The sequence below is a fragment of the Mytilus galloprovincialis genome, chromosome 1 (assembly GCF_965363235.1).
Source record: "Mytilus galloprovincialis chromosome 1, xbMytGall1.hap1.1, whole genome shotgun sequence".
Lineage (NCBI taxonomy): Eukaryota > Metazoa > Mollusca > Bivalvia > Mytilida > Mytilidae > Mytilus > Mytilus galloprovincialis.
In genome coordinates this window covers 12,739,017-12,762,846 of record NC_134838.1, presented here as the reverse complement: position 1 = coordinate 12,762,846, position 23,830 = coordinate 12,739,017, and the positions used below count along the sequence as shown (strand labels likewise).

Below are 23,830 nucleotides of genomic sequence, written 5' to 3'. Positions count from 1 at the left end.
ATGTTCGTATCCCTGGCATAAATTACCTTAGCCGTATTTGGCACAACCTTTTGAAATTTTAAGTCCGCAATTTTAGGTCCGCAATGCTCTTCAACTTTGTACATATTTGACTTTATAACTATTTTGATCTGATCGTCACTGATGAGTCGTGTATACGAAACGCGCGTCTTGCGTATTAAATTATAAGCCTGGAACCTTTGATAACTATTTACACCACTGGGTCGATGTCATTGCTGTTGGACGTGTCGTACTCAAGGGTATCACCAGCCCTGGAGTCAGCACTTCGGTGTTGACATGAATATCAATTATATGGCAATTTTTATAAATTTCCTTTTTACAAAAGTATGAATTTTGCAGAATACGTGTACTTAGGATTTTCGTATCCCGGAATATATAACATAAGCCGTATTTGGCACAACCTTTTGGAATTTTATGCCTCAATGCTCTTCAATTTTGTACTTGTTTGGCTTTATAACTTTTTTTAATCTTGGCGTCACTGATGAGTCTTGTGTAGCCGAAACGCGCGTCTGGTGTATTAAATTATAAGCCTGGTACCTTTGATAACTATTAGCACCACTGGGTCGATGCCACTGCTGGTGAACGTGTCGAGGATTTCACCAGCATAGTGGTCAGCACTTTGATGTTGACATGAATATCATATACGAAAAATTGGTACCCACGAAAATAAATGACTCAACAGTATATAGTAATTTTTTTATAAATTTTCTATGAACAAAAATATAAATTTTTCAAATTACCAAGTATTTTCATATCCCTGGCATAGATTACTATAGCCGTATTTGGCACAACTTTTTGGAATTTTGGATCCTCAATGCTCATGAAAATCAATTATATGACAATTTTTATAAATTTCCTGTTACAAAAGTATGAATTTTGCAAAATATATGTACTAAGGATTTTCGTATCCCGGCATAGATTACATTCCGTATTTGGCACAACTTTTTGGAATTTTAGGTTCTCAATGCTCTCCAACTTTGTACATGTTTGGCTTATAACTTTTTCGATTTGGGCGCCACTGATTAGTCTTATGTAGACGAAACGCGCGTCTTGTGTATTAAATTATAAGTTGGTACCTTTGATAATAATTTTAAAAGGGTAAGACCTCTAATATGCATATGGGGACGAGACAATTTCAACAGTGTACATTAATTTGTTGACATTGCCTTGTTGGTCTATTTCGATTATTTAGTTTCTATCTATCTATGACATTTTTTGATAAACAGGTAAAAAGATATAAGGTAAAAACACAAAAACTTGATTAAAATCTTTATTAAATGCAAATAACTCCAATAAAGAGTTTTCTTGCAATTTCAACCATGTTAAATAAGCATAAAGCACGAAAATTTTATTTAAAGTCAAATATACATATAACAATACAATATAAGCTCTGTAGAGCTTTTACCCGACATACATATATATGATAAGCACAAGACATGAAACACATAAAACAGTAAGCACATCATGCAAAGAATAAATAATGTTATCAAGCACAGCAAATTATAGCAATTTATGAGCAAAATTAAAGCATATAAAGCAAACATAAAATGCAGATAAACTAACATTCATGCATTAGCTACGATATAAAGCACTAAAAATAATTCTAGCATTCAAAACACAAATAAAAAGGTATGTATCAAAATATATAATCCAGAGAAATCAAGATAAATAAATGATCTACAGCTCATTGATATCTGCAGGATGAACACTGACACGAACTGTCCTCTCAATTATCAACCAAACAGACCCAAAGGCATTTCTTCCATCATCTTATTCGGCAGTTCGTTCCAGAGTTTGGCTCCTGCATATCTGAATGAGTGTAGCCCAAAGGTAGTTGTCCTTACCCCAAGAGAGTATAATTATATACTAGAAGTTGGAGTTCTCTTATAGGATTTAAATTTAAAAAAAAAACCATTTTTTTCGTTCTATGGATTAAAATCGGTGTGACAAAAGAAAGTAAAGAGGCAAATTTTATCTGTTGTTACTTTATATAGAGGAATAGTAAATGTTATATGGTTGAGGCATATGACACAGCTGCTACATTATCGAATCATCATGTATACAGACGTTACAAAATAGGCTTGTCGGTGCATCTCTGTCTATTATAACGCTGCTGGTCTATAGTCTCCTGTGATACACACATACAATGTAGGGTGCATGTCCATATCTATATTTATTTTACCTCAGTTCGCCTTGTATATACAAAATAAGTACACAATATCGTGACTATTTTTTTTCAAATTGACTATTTGATCGGTCAATAGTATCCAACTTTTGGACCTTGATGAAACTATTTGACCGCAAGCTGACAAAACTTTTAGGATATTTGGTCCTAAAAGCTCTTTAACTTCGTACTTTATTTGGCCCATTTTATATTTTTTTATTCGAGCGTCACTGATGAGAATGTTGTAGACAAAATGTACGACTGGCTCAAATACAAAATTCCAATTCTGGTATCATCTATAATTAGTTTATTGTACACGTTATAAAAAATCGGACATGAAAGCAAATAACATGTTCAATTCACCTATATCCAGAACTTGATTTTGTATATGATATTTGTTTTGTGTTTGTTAATCAGTGGTGTCATTAAAATAAACGGATGTGAATACTATGTAAACTTTCCAAAAAATGGCTAGTTTCCTCGAAAATATATTGTATAAACAATTTGGCAAACAACATTGTCATACTGCATTTAAGATCATATTCATGTATAGATAAACTCATCATAGACACCAGGACTAAATTTAGTATATACGCCAGACGCGCGTTTCGTCTACAAAAGAATCCAAAAAAGTTAAAAAGGCCAAATAAAGTACGAAGTTGAAGAGCATTGGGGACCAAAACTCATAAAAGTTTTGCCAAATACAGCTAAGGTAATCTATGCCTGAGGTAGAGAAGCCTTAGTTTTTCAAAAAATTCAAAAATTTGTAAACAGTAAATTTATAGATATAACCATATCAATGACAATTCATGTCAGCACAAAAAGTGCCGACTACTGGGCTTGTGATACCCTCGGGGAAATAAATCTCCACCAACAGTGGCATCGACCCAGTTGTTGTAGATAAACTCATCATAAATACCAGGACTAAATTTAGTATATACGCCAGACCCGCGTTTCGTCTACAAAAGACTCATCAGTGACGCTCGAATCCAAAAAAGTTAAAAAGGCCAAATAAACTACGAAGTTGAAGAGCATTAGCTTAAAAAAAAAAATTAGCTTTACTCAGACAATAAAAGTGACAATAAAAATGCTCACCTTCAGAGACCTCTTGGTTTTTGACTGAAGTTGATCATTTTATCATAATGATATTCTAAAGCTAAATATATATATATTCCAACAGAGTTTCATGCTGTAACTGACCTATACTGATAACATATCAGATGTAATTTGCGTCTGATGCGGATCATATCTGAAGATCATATACATTGATTGCTGCATTCTACAGTTGTAGGATATGCATATTCAGGAGATATAGGTGACCATGGCGTCATCACGTCAGCAGTACAACTCATCTGAATGGTAATGTAAATTTACATATAAAATTTTAATCTAGATTTTTTTTAGTGAAAATTTATATAATTCCATGATCATTTAAACAGTTGTTCATTATCATGACTGTGGGATAGAGGTCGGTTTAGTTATCTATAATCATCATTCGGTACACATGTCAGACATGAGTGTAGATAGATGTTTTTGTGTTCTGTTAAATTGTCCCTTTTAAAATTGTCATACGATGATGACTGATGTACCCATATTTTGACTATTTTATTCATTGTGTCTGTTTAGTTAACACATCAATGTAAATATAACGGAATTTGAGACTGTCATCAAAGTGAGAGGGTTAGCGCTATAAAACTAGGTTAATCAACCATTTTCTACATTTGAAAATGCCTGTACCAAGTCAGCAATATGACAGTTCTTGTCCATTCTTTTTTGATGCGTTTTGTTATTTGATTTTGCCGTGTGATTATGGACTTTCCGAATTGATTTTCCTCTAAGTTCAGTATTTTTGTGATTTTACTTTTTACACATTGTACAGGTAGACAAATTGTTTTCGGGGAAATTTTGTGTTTCAAATTATCATTTGCAGAGGTATTAATCTTTTTTTTTCTTATTTTCTTTCAAACTTTTGAATCAAACCGGTTGTAAAGTAATTTTCATTTTGTTTACACAAAGTATTAACTGATTGCTTTTTGATTTTTCTACAAGGATGCACTTATCGTTTTTATGTTTACAAAATATATATATGTGTTTACATTTTTATTGTATTCTTAGCATCAAAATGATAGCTTTTGTATATGTGTAACGAGCGGAGTAATCTAACCGTAAATTTACACCCAGGTTGATAACCCATATATCAGTCCTATGTGACGTCACGTGGTCAGTCTGATATGGTGTTATTATCCTGGGTGTGCTTGTACATCGCTAGAAAATGATACAAATATTAAGAATTTGCAACGATACTGTTCAATATAGTTTGAAAGAAATTTGTTCATTGGCATAACAGTTATAATGTAGACGCAGTAACACATGCATACATGAATGCATCAAGAATGTAGTTCAGTTATTACAAAGATCAATTAACAGGTAACTCACGTATTTCATATCAACACGTAAAATGTTAAATAGGAGTGAAATTGTTTAAATGTGGGGGTTGTTTTGATTTGGGATGAAAAACATATAATAAACTTAATATAAATTGTATAGATCGAATTATTAGGAAAATAATATTTATACTTTATTTAGATTTAAGATTAATCTTATATCATTTTTTTAAGTAAATATTATTATATATAAACGTATCTGGAAATCTCTTTAAATAAACTTACGCCTAGTATAGTAGCTTACAATTTGGGCTTGTATTCCTATCCTACAACTAGGTCATGCATTTACTAATATAGTGTTGATGACCTTTAAGCTATAATCAGGAGTTAAAACTTTAATATTACAAATTTAATGTCAAATATCATTTAAACTACTAACACTGGAGATTTGGAGCATAAATTTCAAAAAACATGCAAGGTATTCTGTAAGGGAACTAAAATCTCGTTATTCTTGTTTTCAAGTCAATATATTATATGTCTCTGGGTTTTTAAAATGCTTAGAAAGAAAAGAAAAAGTAACAATTAAAATGTCAATTGTTCTTGAACAATTGAGAGGTCTTTCCTTTTGTAATGTAAAATACATGTTCCAATAGACGTAGGGGTTATGCCCCTTACAGAAAGGTCAAATCTCTTCGGTCAAATGTAAAAAAGTTGCGCCTCATCCACCTCAACGTTTTTCACTATTTACTTTAAAACATACTGAAAATCCTCTAAATAAGGTCAAAAACACATATTTGCTAAATGGGACATGACCTTGACCTTTTGACCTTTGTCAAGGTCATTAGTCCCCAATGTCATTGCTGAAGACCCCATGGGTCTAGGACCTTTGGTCACATAGTAAAAGCTGATTTTGCCTTTTCAGAAACCTAAAACAAGAGTTATGCCCCTTGCAGAAAGGTCAAATATCTTCGGTCAAAATGTAACAAAGTTGCGCATTAATGACCCAAACATTTTCCACTATACAACACTTCTGAAAGTATTAAGGTTGCTGAGATTATCCGCTAACAAGGTGTTAGGTCAAAGGTCAAGGTCAACATACACATTTGACCTTGAGATATTTTTCAAAGTCACATGAATTGATGATGAATGGTGAAGATCCTAGGTGTCTAAGACTTACGGTTTCTGAGTTTTGGTGGCCAACCGACACCGGTTAATTTTAATAGGGGCATAACCCTACCAATGAGTCGTTGAATCTTTTCGATCCAAATGTAATGAAGAACCAGAGTCTGGTCCTGAACAAATTTCACCCTTCGTTTTTTTTTTCTACCTATTACGGTTACGGTGTTGGAACGATAACAAGGTTTTTGGGTTTCGGAGGGATTATTCCGAACCGACAAAATATTTCGACTCACAGGGTGAGTTCCGGATAGGTATTCATGACACCGATACAAAGTGTGGACATGTAAGCGATACGTCTTACGGTTAACGCGGATAAATTTGTCAAAGTTTGGCGGAAAAAGAATAATAATAAACAGAAGAAATACAGTAAGGTCTTTCCCTTTTGAAAAAGGAAAGACCTTAATAAGTACAAAAACAGACCGTCGAGTTAATCACCTGGAGGTCAAGACAGAAATTGATTTGACTAATTGACCACGACGGATGACAAATGTCGAGCAGGGTTTGTTTATCCTGTCTGAGACATAAGAACATCCCCAGGTTTTTTGTGGGGTTCGTGATGCTACGTCTTTAGTTTTCTTTATTGTGTTTCGTGTTCTGTTGTATGTTTGTCCTTTTACGACATGCATTGTCAGTTTGTTTTCGAATTGTGACTTGTATGTTCCTTTTGTATCGCCCGCGCCTTTCTTTTGTAATCAGTTTAACGTCCAGTGCCAAATATTACATACATTTTCAGGATAATGTCAATTCAACAATGAATACAAAATAGGAAGGTTCTTCAAAATGGGTCAACGGTATGATACGCGTTACGTTTCGACTGCTTAGAAAATATTTTATTAGAGGGCAAAATATTTATATAAAATATCTGCAGACCCGTCCGGAAAGATTTTTGAAAGGGTTTTTGCATTCTTGTCAAATACATGAAATATCCAATTCTGATGATATGTATAGATTATAACATCTAGAGGTGGATTTATTCTTAATATGCTCTGGTCCAGAACACGAACGGGGTTCCTCATTTGCGCCTATTTATCGATATTTTTTTTATCATTCGGCTAGTCCTTTAAGATTTTTCTATTGAAATTTACAAAAAATAGACTATTATATCTTTAAGATTATTATATCTTAAGATTATAAAAATAATTTTGGAAATCATCGTCAATTTTAGATTGTGTTCTTGGGATGCTTGTTCACTGGTCGGAAGTTCAAGGTATTCGGCAGCTTAAGAGTTTTGAATGTCTGTCAATTTATTTACCATAAGTTTTGACCATTGTTCTGACAAGAAATTTTGATTTTTCTATATGTCAGTAAGACCCCATTCTGGTATTTTATCTGCTTGCATTTTAACATAAATCCTCACTTCATTGAACTTAATTAACGTGCTGTACGGGTAAAGTCACAAAATTAATACCATGCATTGCAGTACTCTTTTAGCTGTATCTTTCTCTCTAACTAATTTCTGTTAAAGCCAATAATTCACAAATGTAAACGTAAATATACTAAAAATAAATCAAAAAGAGGTAAACTTTAATTAATTAGTAGGTAGTTTTAGGTATTTAAATTTCATTCTGTTCACATTTCTTGTTGAAACGTCCCAATATTGATTTATATTATTAACACCAGTTTGTGGCTCTGTGTCAAGTTCTATAGGTATAAAGCCACGATTAAAAATGTCTAAAGCCATTAGAAGGATGCCGCAAATAAGGTAAGCTGGTATTTAATATAAGTAAATACACTTTCATATTCTTTTGTATAAAGAAACATGGTTTTTATTAAATGGCAATGGCGAATTACCCTTTAATTCTCGTCATTTCAATAAACGGAGATGTTAGGTATACATGTTATTTCCATTTATTATATGTATAGATTCATTGTCCATTTATCATAGTAAATCGATTTCCAATAATGAAATAAATGGGAAACAAATTGGAGATACTCATAAATGCGTAATCTAACTTATAATTGATTTGAACGACAAATAAATGCGATACTAAAGTGTACGGCACTTTGTACCAGGATATACACTATGAAATGGTCATTATTAATAAAATTTATAGATTTTTGTTATACGTTGACGCTATCCAATAAGTTTAGGGGACGTTGAATCCGATGCCACGATCTTTGCAAGTTAAGAACCCTTGCAAAAACTCTTTAAGTGGTCCGTTGCAAGACAAAATTTCTGTCTCTATCAAATATACCCGCATTTTCCAGTGGCAGTTCAAATATCCCCGACTATCATTCCGAAATGCCTCTTTAACAAGACCCACCGATTGTATTTATTGTTAACTTGTTTTCGGCCTGAACATGCATGAAATATTTGCCACTGGACGTTAATCAAACAACAATCAATCAATTATACTGACGAATATTTTGTTGTTAGAAATACTGTTGTTTTAGATTAGTAAGTACCCCATCACTTCACCATCTGTGCTAGAGTGTACTGGGTATTTATTTCAGTTTTCACTTCACCGTGAACATACATTTAGTCCTTTCGAAAAAGGAGAAAAATAATAAACACATCACAATTAAACAAAGGCTGAACGATAAACAATAATTTTAGGTGTGGAATTGATAGTGCGATAGTGCTACCCTATAGCTTTTATATAAATATACTAGGTAAATTAGTTTATTTCTTTATTAAAGGCTTCTCAACTTTTAAATTATTTGTTTGTAACCCTATGAACCATATAAACAAGACCTTTATATGGATTAAAAATGCACGATTGTTATTTCATTTAAAAGGTTTTTTAAATAAAAAAATGTCTAAATTTAGCAACAATAAGGTAAAAAGTGTGTATACTTTCCGGCTTTGATTTATTTCAACTCGATAATTTCGTTACCATTTCGAAAGAATTCAAATCAATGCATTATAGAGTTGTGATTATATTTATACAATTGAAGACGGAATGACCGTAAAAAGTTGAATATTTATAAAATGTGAAGTACTGTACGTAAAATAAACATCAACTAGTGAACGAGACTTTGAACAAATATATACCTGACATCTTTTTGTTCAAACTCTGCCATTTGGTTTCTTTATTTTTGTTAGAGAACCGAGTGGTCGAACACTTTAAGTGGCAATTATCCATCTTTACAGGTTACCCCACACTATTAACACCAGAGGTTCGGAACATGCTTACCCTTCTCGACACCTGAGACCACTAACTACTAATGAGGGTTTGGATGGGGTTAAATGATTAAAGAATAATGCCCTAAAAAATGAAGATTAGAGAATAATGGGCAAAAAAGTTGAAGATTAGAGAAAAAATGGGTAAATTTTTGGAAGATTAGAGGAAAAAGGGGTTAATTTTTTAATGATTAGAGAAAAAAGGGGTGAAAATTAAATGTTTACAGAATAACATACCCCCCCCCCCCTCCTTTCGAGAGAAGAGGGACATACATTATGAGATGAATTGTTGTATTAAGTGTTCCGAAAAAGAGTTTCAGAAATATATTTTCTCATTTAAAATAATGCATTTTTAAGTTTTTGTTTGTTTGTACAACATGCACCCAGTCAATACACATGTAAGTACATCGTTTGTGACATACATATATATATATATATATATATATATAAAGCTGAATTGTCGTTTATAATTGATTTACCTATCATGTACTAAAGATGTCAGTAATAACTGCAAATGTTCGTTATCTGGTTATCCGCATAGTAAAATTAGTAATTAAATCAAATCCCCTGGTGATATATATTATTAATGTAATGGTTCATATCTGTGATCGTCATCCTAAAACATACTTTTTTTGACAACGTAATTATCAAATATATATATATCAGAACCATTTTGTCGAAGGTCGTACCTTGGCCTATAATGGTTTACTTTTAAAAATTGTTATAATATTTGGATGGAGAGTTGTCTCACTGGCACGGATACCACGTCTTCCTATATCTACCTATAAGGGTTAAACATTAGAACATTTCTTCTGTTAGTTGCAAGCTTTTTGATAAGTTAATGAAAACGGAAAGAGCACTTAGCTCACCATCTAAATATTTTATGAAGGTTTAATAGTTATATTTGTCATGCTAGGTGTTCGGTGACAGTTTAATGTAAATAAAATCTATAGTCCTAATTATTACCCGGAATAAATAAAATAGGTTGTAACGCATATACAGTTGTACCAATTGCAGTTTACATGTTGCCATGTAAATCAGAAGAATTCTAAAGACCGTATGAATGATTCCATGAACATGAAATTTGAAGTTAGTATAGAAAGTGAATGTTTCATTTCATCTTTTTCATAAAAGACTGCTATTATATTTATAAATGTTTTGCAACAATAATACCATCTTCATTCTACGAGGTGGCAATGAAATGTGTAATACATATTAATCATTATAACTAAATGGTCTAGTAATGTCTATATTTTGTTTCAGTCCTGCAGATGAGAGCGATGACGGAGAGTCGGGGGATGATACTGTTGATCCCGATGAACCAGGTATAGCTTTACAAGACATAACAAATCATAATGCATCTTTCTGAATGACTGTCTGAAACCTACATTTTTTCTTTCATTACTGTTAGATAGAAATAGATGTTAACATATCGTTTCTTCCGCCAAAATTTTACTTTTTTTTTAATTCAAATATCCCTATAAACATATGAGTGGTATACTTGAAAAATATAACTATGGTATTGCTGTTATGTTCACTAGTTCTTTAAAGGGACATTAGCTGTCAAATCCATGCTCATCGATTTAACTTAAATTCTCAAATTTTGATTAACTTTATCAGATAGTTTATATATACTTTATAAAACATTTGTTCGTTTCAGTTATTGCTGGAGAAGGTATTGGAGAGAATGCCAAGGTTGCTCCTCCACAAGACATGGGATCTGTACCCGGATATCCTAACGTCAAGTTTGATGCATGTTAGTATGGAATAGAGTGTTTATGCCCCATTTATGGGCATTATGTTTTCTGGTCTGTGCTTCCGTCTGTTCGTCCGTCCCGCTTCAGGTTAAAGTTTTTAGTCGAGGTAGGTTTTGATGAAGTTGAAGTCCAATCAACTTGAAACTTAGTCAGTAACATGTTCCCTATGATATGATCTTTCTAATTTTAAAGCCAAATTAGAGATTTAATCCTATTTTCAAGGTCCACTGAACATAGAAAATGATAGTGCAGATGGGGCATTCGTGTACTTAGGACACATTCTTGTTTCTAAATAAGATCAAACAAATATTATAAAAATAAGATGTGGTATGATTGCCAATGACACTCTCCATCCTAGATCAAATGACATAGAAAATAACTATAGTTTACCGTACGGCCTTCAGCAATGAGTGAAACACATACCGCTTACTCAGCTATAAAAGGCTTGGAATGACAAATGTTGAACAATTTAAACGAAAAAACTAACTAATGAACAAAATACAAATAGGATATGCAGCACTTAGAGTGTAAGCGTATGCTGCTATGACATATATTAAAATATAAATATAAAAAGATGTGGCATGATTGTCAATGAGACAACTCTCTACCATAGACTAAATGACATAGAAGTTAATAACTGTAAGTCATCGAAAGGTTTTATTTAAATATGATTATTCAGAAAGAAAGAAAATAACATCAGATATATATTCTCTACATTTAAATATAAATATAGATATTGAGTAGGAAAGAAAATAAGATCCGTTATTAGTTCTCTTTAAAAACACTTATACAAAACGCTATCTTATGTCAAATAGTGTGTTGTTTGATCCATTCCTTTGTCTGGTACCTAGTTTTGTCGTTTGTAAGTTTGCTACGGTGATGATGTGTATTGTGCAGTGAGAGATAAATATGTTCTTCTCTTCTCTTTTGTGAGATTAAAAACGCAAAAAACTTCTTGATATATTGATTGATTGATTGATTGATTGATCGTTGGTAATTAACAACACTTTTGATTAATTACTTTATTTTTTAAGCGTTGCTGCCACCTCCACCATCTAATGTACCCAAGGCATCTGACTACAAACAACCAGAGTTTACAAAGTAAGTTTAACAGATTAGATCTAGAAACATAGACTTAAGAAGCAACCATTTAACTTCAGAGGAGTGTATGTTTTTTTGTCTGAGTCAAAAAAAAAAATTTGCGAACAATTTCATTTAGTTTTTCAACGATATCAATCAAATTGTTTTGTTAAAAATTTAACATTTAGGTTTTGAGGAAATCTGGATTCAGGATATTTTTTTGTCCTCTGCTTGAACAGAATTTTTTCATCAGTATGGGATCAGAATTTTGTTTAATGAAGTTTTGATGAGGTGATAAAACAGAAAAGAAAGACTTACTCCTGTTTACTCTCTTTTAAGAAAAAAAAAACTGATGACGGGAAGAGTCAATGAAACACAAACCCAACGAGACATATAACAGACATCTATAGGGTAATATATAAAGTCTTCAATAATATACAGGTGTCAATCTCATCGTCCAAAGACCATACAAATTATGACATCACCCCAAGTATTGGTTAGATTTGTGTTTCTCAGTATTTAGCTTTTCTATGTTGTGTTTTGTGTACTGTTGTTGTATTTTTAGTTTTCGCCATGGAATTAATTCTTTGATTTCGACTTATATGAGTATTAATAAAGGGTCTATTCCTTAGGCATCTAACATATCTGTTTTAATCAATGGCAGTAACAATCAATCATTTTCTTTTTTATAGAGTTCCTGTGATAACAGAAGAAACAGCTAGAACCGCATTGCTTGATTATGTTGAGGACCAGTTTTGTTGGGGGAAAGGAACGGCAAAAAAACTTCAGTTTACAAATCTTCAGTCTTCTACGTCATACCATGTGAGTAAAGTTTCATTTGAGATATTTTTGTTTTACGCTAATGTCAAACTTTTTCTGATTGTCATGTAAATTAAATAGATCTGAGTTTTGGAAAATATTGAACGTTGATTTATTAAATATTACCATTTGATGTAAGAATAAGAAGAATAACAGCAGGTGCAATACAATTGATTAATTTGTGTTAAAAAAAGGATGAACATATTAGTGCTATAAGCTGGATGACTAGGTTTTGCCCTGTTATAGGTTCGAGGTTAGCTGTATCGTAGTCCAGCCCTGGCCTCAGTGACTCATTTTTTTTTTTTTTTTTTTTTTTTTGTTGTCACTGAGTCCAGCTCGCCCTCCATTACCTTCAATGGTGCAAGCTCCCGGGTAGATTACCCGGGGACGATAGAGACAATGCCAGAGCGCTCAAGTACGAAAATTGTATCACAAATGGTAAAACTTGATAAAATAAACAAGTTGCATACCTGAAATGCTTGTACACTATATGAACAGAAGGAAATCCCTTGCAGTCGGAGCTGTGGACATCTTGTTTACATCAGTAACGCTATATTACGGAACGTGACGTTTCTACGTTATAACGTTACACGAAACGAATTCAATGTATCGATACAGATTTTCAACGTTTAAACTCGTCTAATCAACTATTTTGCACCTCAAACTATTTAAACGCGGACCTTAGGGCACTGAATGCTGCTGGTAAACTATGACACTTTAAATCATGTTTATATATGTGTACCTTCTGTTGTTCAGATGAAGTTTACTGATTGTGTTTTTTTCTTCAGTTCCCGGCAAGTGACAGAAAGTTCAAACCAAATTAATCAGTTTAAATTTTTCCGTATATCATGGTTCCTTTCAGTAAATGACAGGACAATTATTATAATAAATTTCTTCATTAATTTATCATCACACTTTTATTTTTTTAACAATTTTTATATCCCGAAATTCCATGAAAAATCCCGAATATTTAATTTGGGGTTGCCGTACGGCCAACAGGCGGCTCTGTCTATTTCCTTGCAATAACATATATCAACCTTTTTGAATGTGAATTAATTGTTACTTATGACAAAATGAAGAACAACTTTAATACTGACGATTTTCATTTTCTCTCATTTTTTTTTTAAAGTTCTTGTTAATACTTCAACGCGGTAAGTCTTTTTTTTTCTTAAGCAGCGAATGATAAGTCTGAAATTGTTTTTCACTTAAAGTCTTTTATATATAAGTGTATTCAATTTAACATTGTAATTTAATGCAATTTAATACATTTTTCTTTCTTTCAAATTAAAGAAACACATACTTGCTATTAACATATGGACCAAAATAAAGTATTTTGGATGGTGATTAATCATTTTCCAAGTCCAGTTTCCAAAATCGTATCAGGGCCAGACCATCTCCGTTAACATTCGGATTGAAAAATTGTTAAAAAATAAAAGTGTAATGATTAGTTGATGAAGAGATTTCATATTGTCCCGTCATTGATTGAAAATTTACGAAGAAACGGAATAATCGTTCGAGTTATATTAGATTCTTTTTTTTTTAGTCCTAGAAGATATGACCAACTATGAAAACATTCCTTTACAGGTGTGAATGTGTTTTTTTTTTTGCCCGCAGAAAACGTTCATACATCCGACCGTTAATGTAGCAAGTTCTTTAATTATGAAATCATTAGAAAATAAAAATTCTTTTTGTTTTGGTAACTATGTGACATTTTTAACTGTTAATTTCCCTAGATGCAGAGTGCCGACAGATTTGTTGCAAAACGTAACGGTTATTTGACATTGAATGCTTTATCGTTTTCCCCGTTATATTCTGCTCATTGTTGACCTTCAAAAATATCATTTTTAAATATTCTATTGATACCTAAGCATCTGCAAGATTTATCTATATATGCATTACGGGCTGAGTTTTAACACTTTATTTTTTATTCTTGCAATAACTTCTCATTTATATTCTTGCAAAAACTTCTCATTTATAATGCACGCCGTATCCCTATGAAATTTTGTTTTGGAAGTAGGAATTTAATTTATAGAAACTCATGTTGATGTATGAAAATCCGGGAATTGTAACCCTATTAATGCAATTTCGTTAATCCCATCCGTTTGAATATGATCACAAAAAACATCGATAGAAAAATAGAAAAAACGAAATTTATTGGACTGAAAGAATACGGATTGAATTAGGAAAAAGCAAAACACAAGCAGACGTTGAAACTCATGATCATACAAAAATTAGTTTGTTAGCCATGGAATGAGAAAAAAAATGGTTATTGTTTGAATAACTTTCCCTGTATTCCAAGTAAAAACAGTCTCTGAAATTCATTGTTCTGTACAGAAGAAATCCGATATAGAACCGATATGGTTTCTGGATTTTTTTTAGTGTTGGTGTTTCTTTGTGTGAATAAATGGAGATATGGGATATACAATAAGAAAGCAATGGCTATGCAATTAACGACATCAAAACCATAGACATTTTTCAGTTTCCTAGTTCATATTTATTGAAGTCGTTAAACTTCTAATTGAACTTCTGGAGAAAAATCAAACCATAATGAAATCAGGAGATGTGGTATAGTTGACAATGAAACAATTTTCCACCCAAGACCAACTGACGTACATGATAGCTTGCTAACATTGGTACATTTGATAACACCAGTTTACCATTTCACTACACTGCATATTCACTGATACAAATATTGTCACCACATTCCTCATAAAATAGCACCATCATATTGTTTTAACCGTTCGGCAATCCAATTTGCACTGGGTATATATAGGTTTCATATATATACGGCTTATCTATTAGGACAACAGTCTTTTAAATTGTATACCTGCTTGTATGCTTGCACTAAAGCTGCGTATATCGTCAGTTTTTTTGGTTTTTTTTAAATGACAGGTTGCTGGATTATGATACATGATATAAAATATCACGCAGAATACAGACTCCGGCTTACGTGTCGTACATGCACAATTTCAAACTGGAATTTTTCATTTATTGGCTTTTTCTCATATCGTCCTGTTTCTATTTTAAGTGGCGCAACGCCACATCTAAATTTTGCATAAGCACTTCTAAATTTAATAGATATATTTTGTTTTAAATATAACTCTGTACAATATTGTGATTTATATCGCTTAAAGTACGAAGCTTATTACCATTACTCTGTGACAAAATTTTCGTTTGCATTCTGCAATATATTATTAAATAAAACATTTTCAATTTGTAGAACAATTTTCTTTATGCAGCACACTATCAATACTAGTATATAAATCAAAGTTACAATCTTTAAGTTTTTTTCATGACTCTATTACACCAGTTTTTCTTATTATTTACAGCATTTTGATGTGACCATTTGAAAACTTTATAATTTATTCTGTCATTGGTCATGGCACTACATCTTGCCCAATGCCTAAATACACATGTCCATTGTTTTACACTAGGAGGTCTCCAGCCCATGTCCCCGTTAATTTCATCACCTATATAAAAAAAACATGATAGCTCTGTTCTGGACAGCGTTGATACAAGAAAAAGAACGAGTGCCCCAAATGGATGCACCGTAGCTTATTACTGACCAGACCAGAGTATCAAATAACGTTTTAAAGTACTAGCCACAATGTGCTTTACATTTAACAATTAATAAACTTAGAGCTCGACTGGCAGACCTTGCTACAGCTTTAGCCATAATATTATGATAAGTGGTGGATATTTGGAACTGGATCCGGATTAACCAACCTTTTAAATTCTGTTGATGGATAAAAAGCAATATGTGAATTTGTCGCAAAAATTGACGTTTTCCTATAAAATTACAAGACCAAAAATGGTGACCCAAGTTTTTATGCATACAATGACTTATACTGATGTAACTCGATTCAAAATACAAGTGTGCCGAAAAGTTTAGAAATCGGGAGATATGGCATTCGGTATCGTGTTACGAGTTTAAACGTTGAAAATCTGTATCGATACATTGAATTCGTTTCGTCTAACGTTATAACGTAGAAACGTCACGTTCCGTAATATAGCGTTACTGATGTAAACAAGATGTCCACAGCTCCGACTGCAAAGGATTTCCTTTTGTTAAGATGAGTTTCCATATAGTGAACACGCATTTCAGGTATGCAGCTTGTTTATTTTATCAAGTTTTACCATTTGTGATACATTATTCGTACTTGAGCGCTCTGGCATTGTCTCTATCGTCCCCGGGTAATCTACCCGGGAGCTTGCACCATTGAAGGTAATGGAGGGCGAGCTGGACTCAGTGACAAAAAAAAAAAAAAAAAAAAAAAAATAAGTCACTGAGGCCAGGGCTGGACTAAGCTGTATCGGACCGAGACTCGAAGATTAATACAGTATTACCATTTGATAGTAGAATAAGAAGAATAATATTGTGTTATTAGCTAGTTGTTTATGTATGGGCCTGAGTGTTATAGATTCGAGGTTAGCTGTATTGGACCCGAGACTCGAAGATAAATACAGTATTACCATTTGATACGTTACTGTACATATACTATTAATACAACATTTGACTTTCATTTCTAGTACATCTTGGAGACATACACAGAGACAAGATCAACGAAATATGAAAATGTAGCGTTTAAAGGTAAAAATAAAAATAAACTGACAACGCCGTGGCTAAAAAAGGAAAAGACAAAGATACAAATAAAGTAATAGTAAACACGACACAACATAGAAAACTAAAGAATAGGGAACACGAACCCCAACAAAAACTTGGGGCGATCTCAGGTGCTCCGGAAGGGTAAACAGAGCCTACTCCACATGTGGCAGCATGTATGATATGCATGCTCTTTATATTCAATTATAAGCCGGTCCAAGTTTATATATTTTAAATATTTAAAAGTTGTCTTTTCGTTCTTGCATTGTCTATATACATATGCAACATTGGAAATTTTGCTACCAAGTATTATCCCTTCCAACAGATTATATTAACGTAAACTTCAAATGAATTTTGTAGTAACATCAAACAGACATGATAGATTGATGCATCTTGATCTAAAAGTAAAGACTTATGAATAGTACATTTGTATAATAAAATCTGAACAATTGGTTGATTTAAAAACGTATTTTTATTTCGCAGTGCAAATGTATTCCTCCAAAGATTTCGTGTAACATTCTTGTCAATAAGGGTTTATAACAAAGTTCTTGCATGATAAAAACAACTGATAAGATAAAGACAATCAACACATGAGAAAAATACTTTCACCTTTGCAGTTTTTAGGTAAAGATTGCATGAAATGCAATCAAAATCTTATAGGACTGACTTGATATCTAAATGTTCCAAGGCTTATCACTACATTTTTTGATACACAAAATATAGTGCATTGATCATTACATTCTATACATCCTATCCATGAACATTTCAAGAAATTTATGACTGTAATATATGCTCAGATATTCAAGACACAAAATTATGTTACACTTTTCAAGAAAATTACATCACTTTTGCAAGGTGCAGGAATCTAATATATGTTCTAAACATTGAATGATGTCATTGTTAACATCATCTTTAAAAATTTGGAGTTATCTTCCTTTGTCTAGAATTGCTGTTAAATCAACTACAACCAATGCAATAATTTAGTTTACTTCCCACTGATAAATTGAAGCAATCTTTACCGTTCAGTGCTTACAAGCACTTTGATTTTTTATTCTTATCTAAAATGTTCATTATAATCTTCATTATTATATAACGTAACTTTGGATCATTGCTAGGCCAACCCATTGATGGACCACAAAATGGAATTCCACCTGGACCATGGGACATTATCACAAATCCTTGCGATATCTTCAGTGATGAAATACGTAAGATGGAGGTACCACATACAGCGTCAGTTAAGGTAATAGCTTTTTGTAAAAATTGCGACAAATGTGTGTTTTTTTTTATTCCAAAAATTTTAGTAAAGTTTGACCTGAGTGACCCGTGTTGGATTTCGTTATGTTAATGTTGGGTATAAGCAAACAACGTATTAAAATGCATTGAATTGTGTAAGGGTATAAATATATAGCTATGATATCAAAGCACAATATCTACAAAATTCCACGAGGAGGAAACTTGACTTGTCTAAATACCTTTTCCCCCTGAAAGTCGACCATACAAAATCTTCAATGCACCTCCTTCATAATTCATATACATATGATCTTTCATAAAATGTCAATTTTGAAACAAACAAATAAACATTGTTCGTATTTTGCACAAATATACCCTTGTCAAAGATTTGGGGAGAGTTGTGCACTCGCAAACATGTTTAATCTCGCAACATTCTGCCGATGATGTACATGTCTTGAATTATGAACCCGCACGTATAAACTTAATGGTTGTCGTTTGTTGCTGTATATCATATTTGTATTTCGTTTATTGCTTTGTATATTTATCCGACCGTTAACTTTCTTGTTTGATTAGTTTTTACATTTGTTATACCGGTCTCTGATGGAGGGCTGTCTCAAAGATAATCATATCAAATCTTTCTTTTGATGTTGAGATTCTATGATGACGATATTACATTTTTGATTGTATACTTTCAGCCCTGTCACAGATGTAAAGCAACAGGCTATTTGATATGCTCGTCATGTAGTGGAAGAGGAAGGGTGAGTATAACGAGATTGGAACACTTGTCACAAAGTCTCACGGGAATATGGTGCGATCTTATTATTCGCCGTTTCAAAATGTAATGCATTCTGGGTAACATTTTCAAAAGTGTACACCAAAATGTCGAGTTAGGTTTACAATGTCCCAAACAATGGAATTCAATCAATGACGTGACGTTTTTTTTAAACATTTTAGTGTACAAACAATAAAATTACCCACAGTGCTTTGGGTTTTGAAACGGGCTATTGTCCATTATAGTGGGTTGACAAATGGTCTATTGAGCAACTCAATTGTCAAATCGAGTTGGAAAGAACAGATGTCGGCCAATAATAAATAACCATTACGAACTTGCCTAATCTTTTAGCAAAAACAAACGTTGGAAGATATAACTTGCTATGATCTATCATCATGTACTAGTAATCAATTTTCAATGCCATGTGTAAACACAGTGTATATTTTCAGCTTTCAACATTTGATAGACGATGATAGCATCGACATTGCAAGAGTTTCTTAACTGTAGGGAGTCTGCAGGTGTTTTACGAAAATAAAGTACCTTTGGAAAAAACGCAACAGCGTGGACATCGTGTGTTCTTTAGACAAAGCCAACATTTGATATTTCTGCTTTAAAAATAATGAAATCATCTTAAGATTTTAAAATATGGAAAATGTTCAACTTAGATATGTCTTACTATCTCGTTTATCTATAATATCTGATTTTTTTAAATGTGTTATTAAAAATAAACCACATGCAACATAAACATTAGATGTGGGGTAATTGCAAATGAAAAGAACTATCCACCAGGGTTAAAATGTAAGGATAGGTAATCGTACGGCCTTCAATCATGAAAAAAAAACCAATACCATACAGTCGGCTATAAATGTCCCTAAAATCAAAAAATTATCAAACAGTTAAAACGAGAAAACTGACGGCGTTATTATTTACGATACAATTTACGAAAAACAAATATGACAGATATGAACCAACGATAACCCCTGAATAACATGCTTCTGACTTGGAACAGGCATATACAGAATGTAGCTGGTTTGAAATGCTTGTGATCATTCAATTCTCCTTGAAACCTGTGCCAATGGGTGCAAAAAACAAACAAACCAACTTAAAACAATAGACACAAAGTACCGATAGAAGTCAAAGTGTACTTGTATTACTGACAGCTACTTCAAAGTTAAAACAGTGTTATAGATTAATAACTCAAATAGAGATGAAAAGGGGGGTTGGAAATGAAGTACTAGTACATCTATTTTTGACTCAAGTTACAATTTCTTATTTCTAGAAACGATGTGGAGGGTGTAATGGAAGAGGAAGAAAAAGAAGACGTGTTAAGAGAAAGAATGGATGGAGAACTGTTACACGGACGTGTGGGGGTTGTCACGGAACAGGAAAAAGAAGGTTGGTGGAAAACAATCAGATTAAGTTGTACCTACGTACGAAACTAAATTTACTATTCAAAACTACTCTTAATTTTCTTAGTTATACTGCTTAATCAAGATAAAATTAAAACTAAAACCGGGAATTTGTCACGGTGACAGCAGTCCGCTCATAGACAAAACACAGCTCAGGGCCACTTATGTATCTTCAATACAGCGAAAAAATCCCACATCTTAGGAGGGGCTTTAGCTGATTCATCAATAATGTATTATTGTAACTTGTGGACGCCACACTAAAATCTGAAACATATGAACAAACCAATGAACCAATTAAAAATCCACATTCAAGACAAACATAGGCTTGAGGTTCCAAACGTAAGACAGACGCAATAATGGGGTATAACATGCCTATTTCTGTTGTTTGAATCGTCGCAGACCCATAGTTTAGCTTGACCTAAGTAAAGTATATTTGATCGACAATATGTGTACAATGGGAAGTAATTATGCCAACGCACCTTGTCTTATTCTCTATGCAGTAAGTGGTTACTTTGTTGTTTAGCATATTATCTATTGAGCGTTTTATATGCAGACATATTTTTTGTTTATTTTTAGGGTTCTGTTTTATTAAAGGTTGACTATCTATATTTGCAGATGCCATAGGTGTAGTGGTACTGGTCGTGTTGTATGTGGGACATGTGAAGGAACAACACAAGTCAAATGGTTTATACAGCTAACAATCACTTGGTAATCATGTAAATCTACATATTTATCTTTTAAAATCGACTTTCATATGCGTATAACGTAAAAACATTTTCTACTCCCCAACAGATGAATTGGATTTAATATGTATCCACTTGAACGCGGACCGCAATGAAGACCCCAAATTGAAATTAGACGTTACGGTTACTAGTATTTGATTATTATCGCTGCTAACAACCAAACCAGACTATTGTTTGTAGCAGTAAAGTAGAAAGGTTGATTGTAGGATGAAATACAATATTGACTGAATTTTCAGTATGATAAATTAGATACAACACAGCAGAGAGGCATCGAGAGGCTAATAGAGCAGATTGTTGTCTTTTGAAAAAAATATTGTCAACCGATGATTCAAAATGTCAAAAAAGAATTTTCAACCACTTTGCCTGACAGTACAGGGAATTCTATATACATACAATACTTCGATTTATTCAGGGTTTGTCTGATTATTTCATTATGTTATGTATGTATTCAAGGAAAAACAACTTGGGTCATCATATTGTAGAGAAAACAGACTTACCAGATGAGCTGATAAAAGATGTCGCTGGCACTTTAGGTTTTCAAGATACACAACCACGGGTAAGAACACCAAAGTCCCTTTTAATCATATTTGGTCCCTAAGAATGCCAAACAAAAAATCCTAATTAGAAATATTGTATTAAGTTGATGTTGAGACTCAATCATCGGGTGGCATTCAATATTGTTACTTTTTAAATTTAATCAGATAAGCTATTTTTTAAGGGTCCAGCTGAAGGACACCTACGGGTGTGGGAGTTTCTCGCTGCATTGAAGACCCGTTGGTGGACTTCGGCTGTAAAATTGTCTGCTCTGTGGTCGAGTTGTTGTCGCTTTGACACATTCAACATTTCCTTTCTCAATTTTATTCATTTAGAGCAGAAAGTCCAAGAAATGCAACGATCACAATAATCACAGTTCGTTGTACACCATTCTGTCTTGGTTGTGCCTGTTGCCACCATTGGATAGATTTTGTTATAACAATGTCATTTATTATTACTTTGTAGGTTCTTCCGATTGCCATGTTTCCTGAACCAGAAATCAATCAAGCATCTCATCGCTTAGTGAACGAGCACAGTAAATTTCCAAATTGTAGAATTTTAATGCAGGTATGACTTATTGTTTGTGTGATTGAAAATTGTGATGGCGTCAGGATTTCTTTAAAACATCTTCCGTCAATATAGAAAACTAGTAACTGTAAGGACTCTTTTTCTTATTTTATATACTAGTATCTAAGTTGAATTAAAGTCACATTTTTGTTAAACAAAAGTAATACATCTGAGATTGATTAACTGTAGCAGGTTTTGTGGAGTATACTGAGTTATGCTCTATGCTCAAGACAACTGTCCAAGAGTTGTGCATGATGCATAATAATACAGCCACATTTTGTTGGCATCTGTGACTTTGAATCTTATGAAAGTGCCAACGACCCCTGCAGTGTGGAGAAGGGGGTTAAAGATCACATCTTAATTAATCAAGATATTTAGGTATTCTAGGGTGACTTCATCAAGTAAGTCCAATATACAAGATTTTAATTTTATGTCTTGAAAGAAGTAAAACAAAAATACATGTCGTAATTTGAATGTTCGTCGCGTCAAACTTAAACCTGGTTTAATTCAGCGGTATCGTTTAAAAAAGTCCTTGCTAAATCAATGATATAACGGCCAATTTAATTTTTTTTCCATGTTTTGGAATCCATAAGAGGAGTTTTCGAGAAAATCAGTAAATATACATTGCCATTTTTATAATATGTTTTTTAATTACAAACATCCGGAATTCTGTATTTTGTAATATCAAAGCGAGACCGGGTTATTACAAAAATCAGTATAATCTGGTGCAGAACTCCAATAGTTGAAGAAGTGATTTGCCCAGGAAACAATATATCTAACAATATGTATACATGTTCGAAGCCGCATTTTTAATACATGTTTTTCTTTTTGTATTTCAGAGGCACGTGATAAGGATGGTACCAGTTACTCAGTGTGATTACCAGCATAAAGAAACGACCCTCAATTATTTTGTTTATGGTTTAGACTGTAAAGTTCATGCGCCGACATACCCAGATCAGTGTTGTTGGGGATGTACAATTCTGTGATATTTTCATAAACGACTTTTAACGCAATATCTGACTATTTTCTTAGAGTATTTTTTATACAAACTGTTTATCTGTCATACATACTAATACATCTTATCCGTTGTGAATGAATGAAGTACCAGTCTATTTTGTTTCTACATGTATTTCAACTTACTCTTCTACAGTGTTGTGGAGGGATTTTTATATTTATTTATTATTATAATAGCATGAAAACTAATATTAAAACTTATAAATTAAATTATTTTTTATATATAATTCGTCTAATAGCCCAACAATATTAGATCTTGAAATGCGGAAGCAAATTTTGGTTCTTTCCTGGACGGAATTTGAACTCAGGCTACTGAGATATGGTGGCACCAAATCGCCTTGCACTATGCCCGGCGCGCTAGAAAAACTCTACCACCTAGGCGTGACAAAAAGTTCAAGCTTTAGGTGCTCGAGTGTTACCTTTTCTCGTCAGT

General features: G+C 32.9%; 1 protein-coding gene across 2 annotated transcripts; it reads left to right on the top strand.

Annotated features, from left to right (window-relative positions):
- Positions 1-3,488: 3,488 nt before the first annotated feature.
- Positions 3,489-23,607, top strand: LOC143065506 (protein SSUH2 homolog). Of its 2 annotated transcripts, none has more exons than XM_076239116.1 (13): positions 3,489-3,541; positions 10,133-10,194; positions 10,530-10,625; positions 11,661-11,727; positions 12,399-12,528; positions 17,056-17,116; positions 18,244-18,368; positions 19,054-19,116; positions 20,410-20,525; positions 21,155-21,247; positions 21,736-21,838; positions 22,282-22,383; positions 23,223-23,607. In XM_076239116.1, exons 1-13 carry the CDS (start codon positions 3,504-3,506, stop codon positions 23,367-23,369), a joined length of 1,203 nt encoding a protein of 400 aa, XP_076095231.1. In that variant the 5' UTR covers positions 3,489-3,503; the 3' UTR covers positions 23,370-23,607. The 2 variants fall into 2 exon arrangements, with proteins under 2 accessions (XP_076095231.1, XP_076095241.1); XM_076239126.1 differs by lacking the exon at positions 3,489-3,541 and adding an exon at positions 7,330-7,447.
- Positions 23,608-23,830: the final 223 nt, after the last annotated feature.

Excerpts from the sequence above, each read along its gene's own strand:
- LOC143065506 (XM_076239116.1), top strand. The coding sequence starts at position 3,504 with ATGGCGTCATCACGTCAGCAGTACAACTCATCTGAATG. Across the intron at positions 10,195-10,529 it reads TGTTGATCCCGATGAACCAG|TTATTGCTGGAGAAGGTATT; the intron begins GTATAGCTTTAC and ends TGTTCGTTTCAG. Across the intron at positions 21,248-21,735 it reads ATACAGCTAACAATCACTTG|GAAAAACAACTTGGGTCATC; the intron begins GTAATCATGTAA and ends TATGTATTCAAG.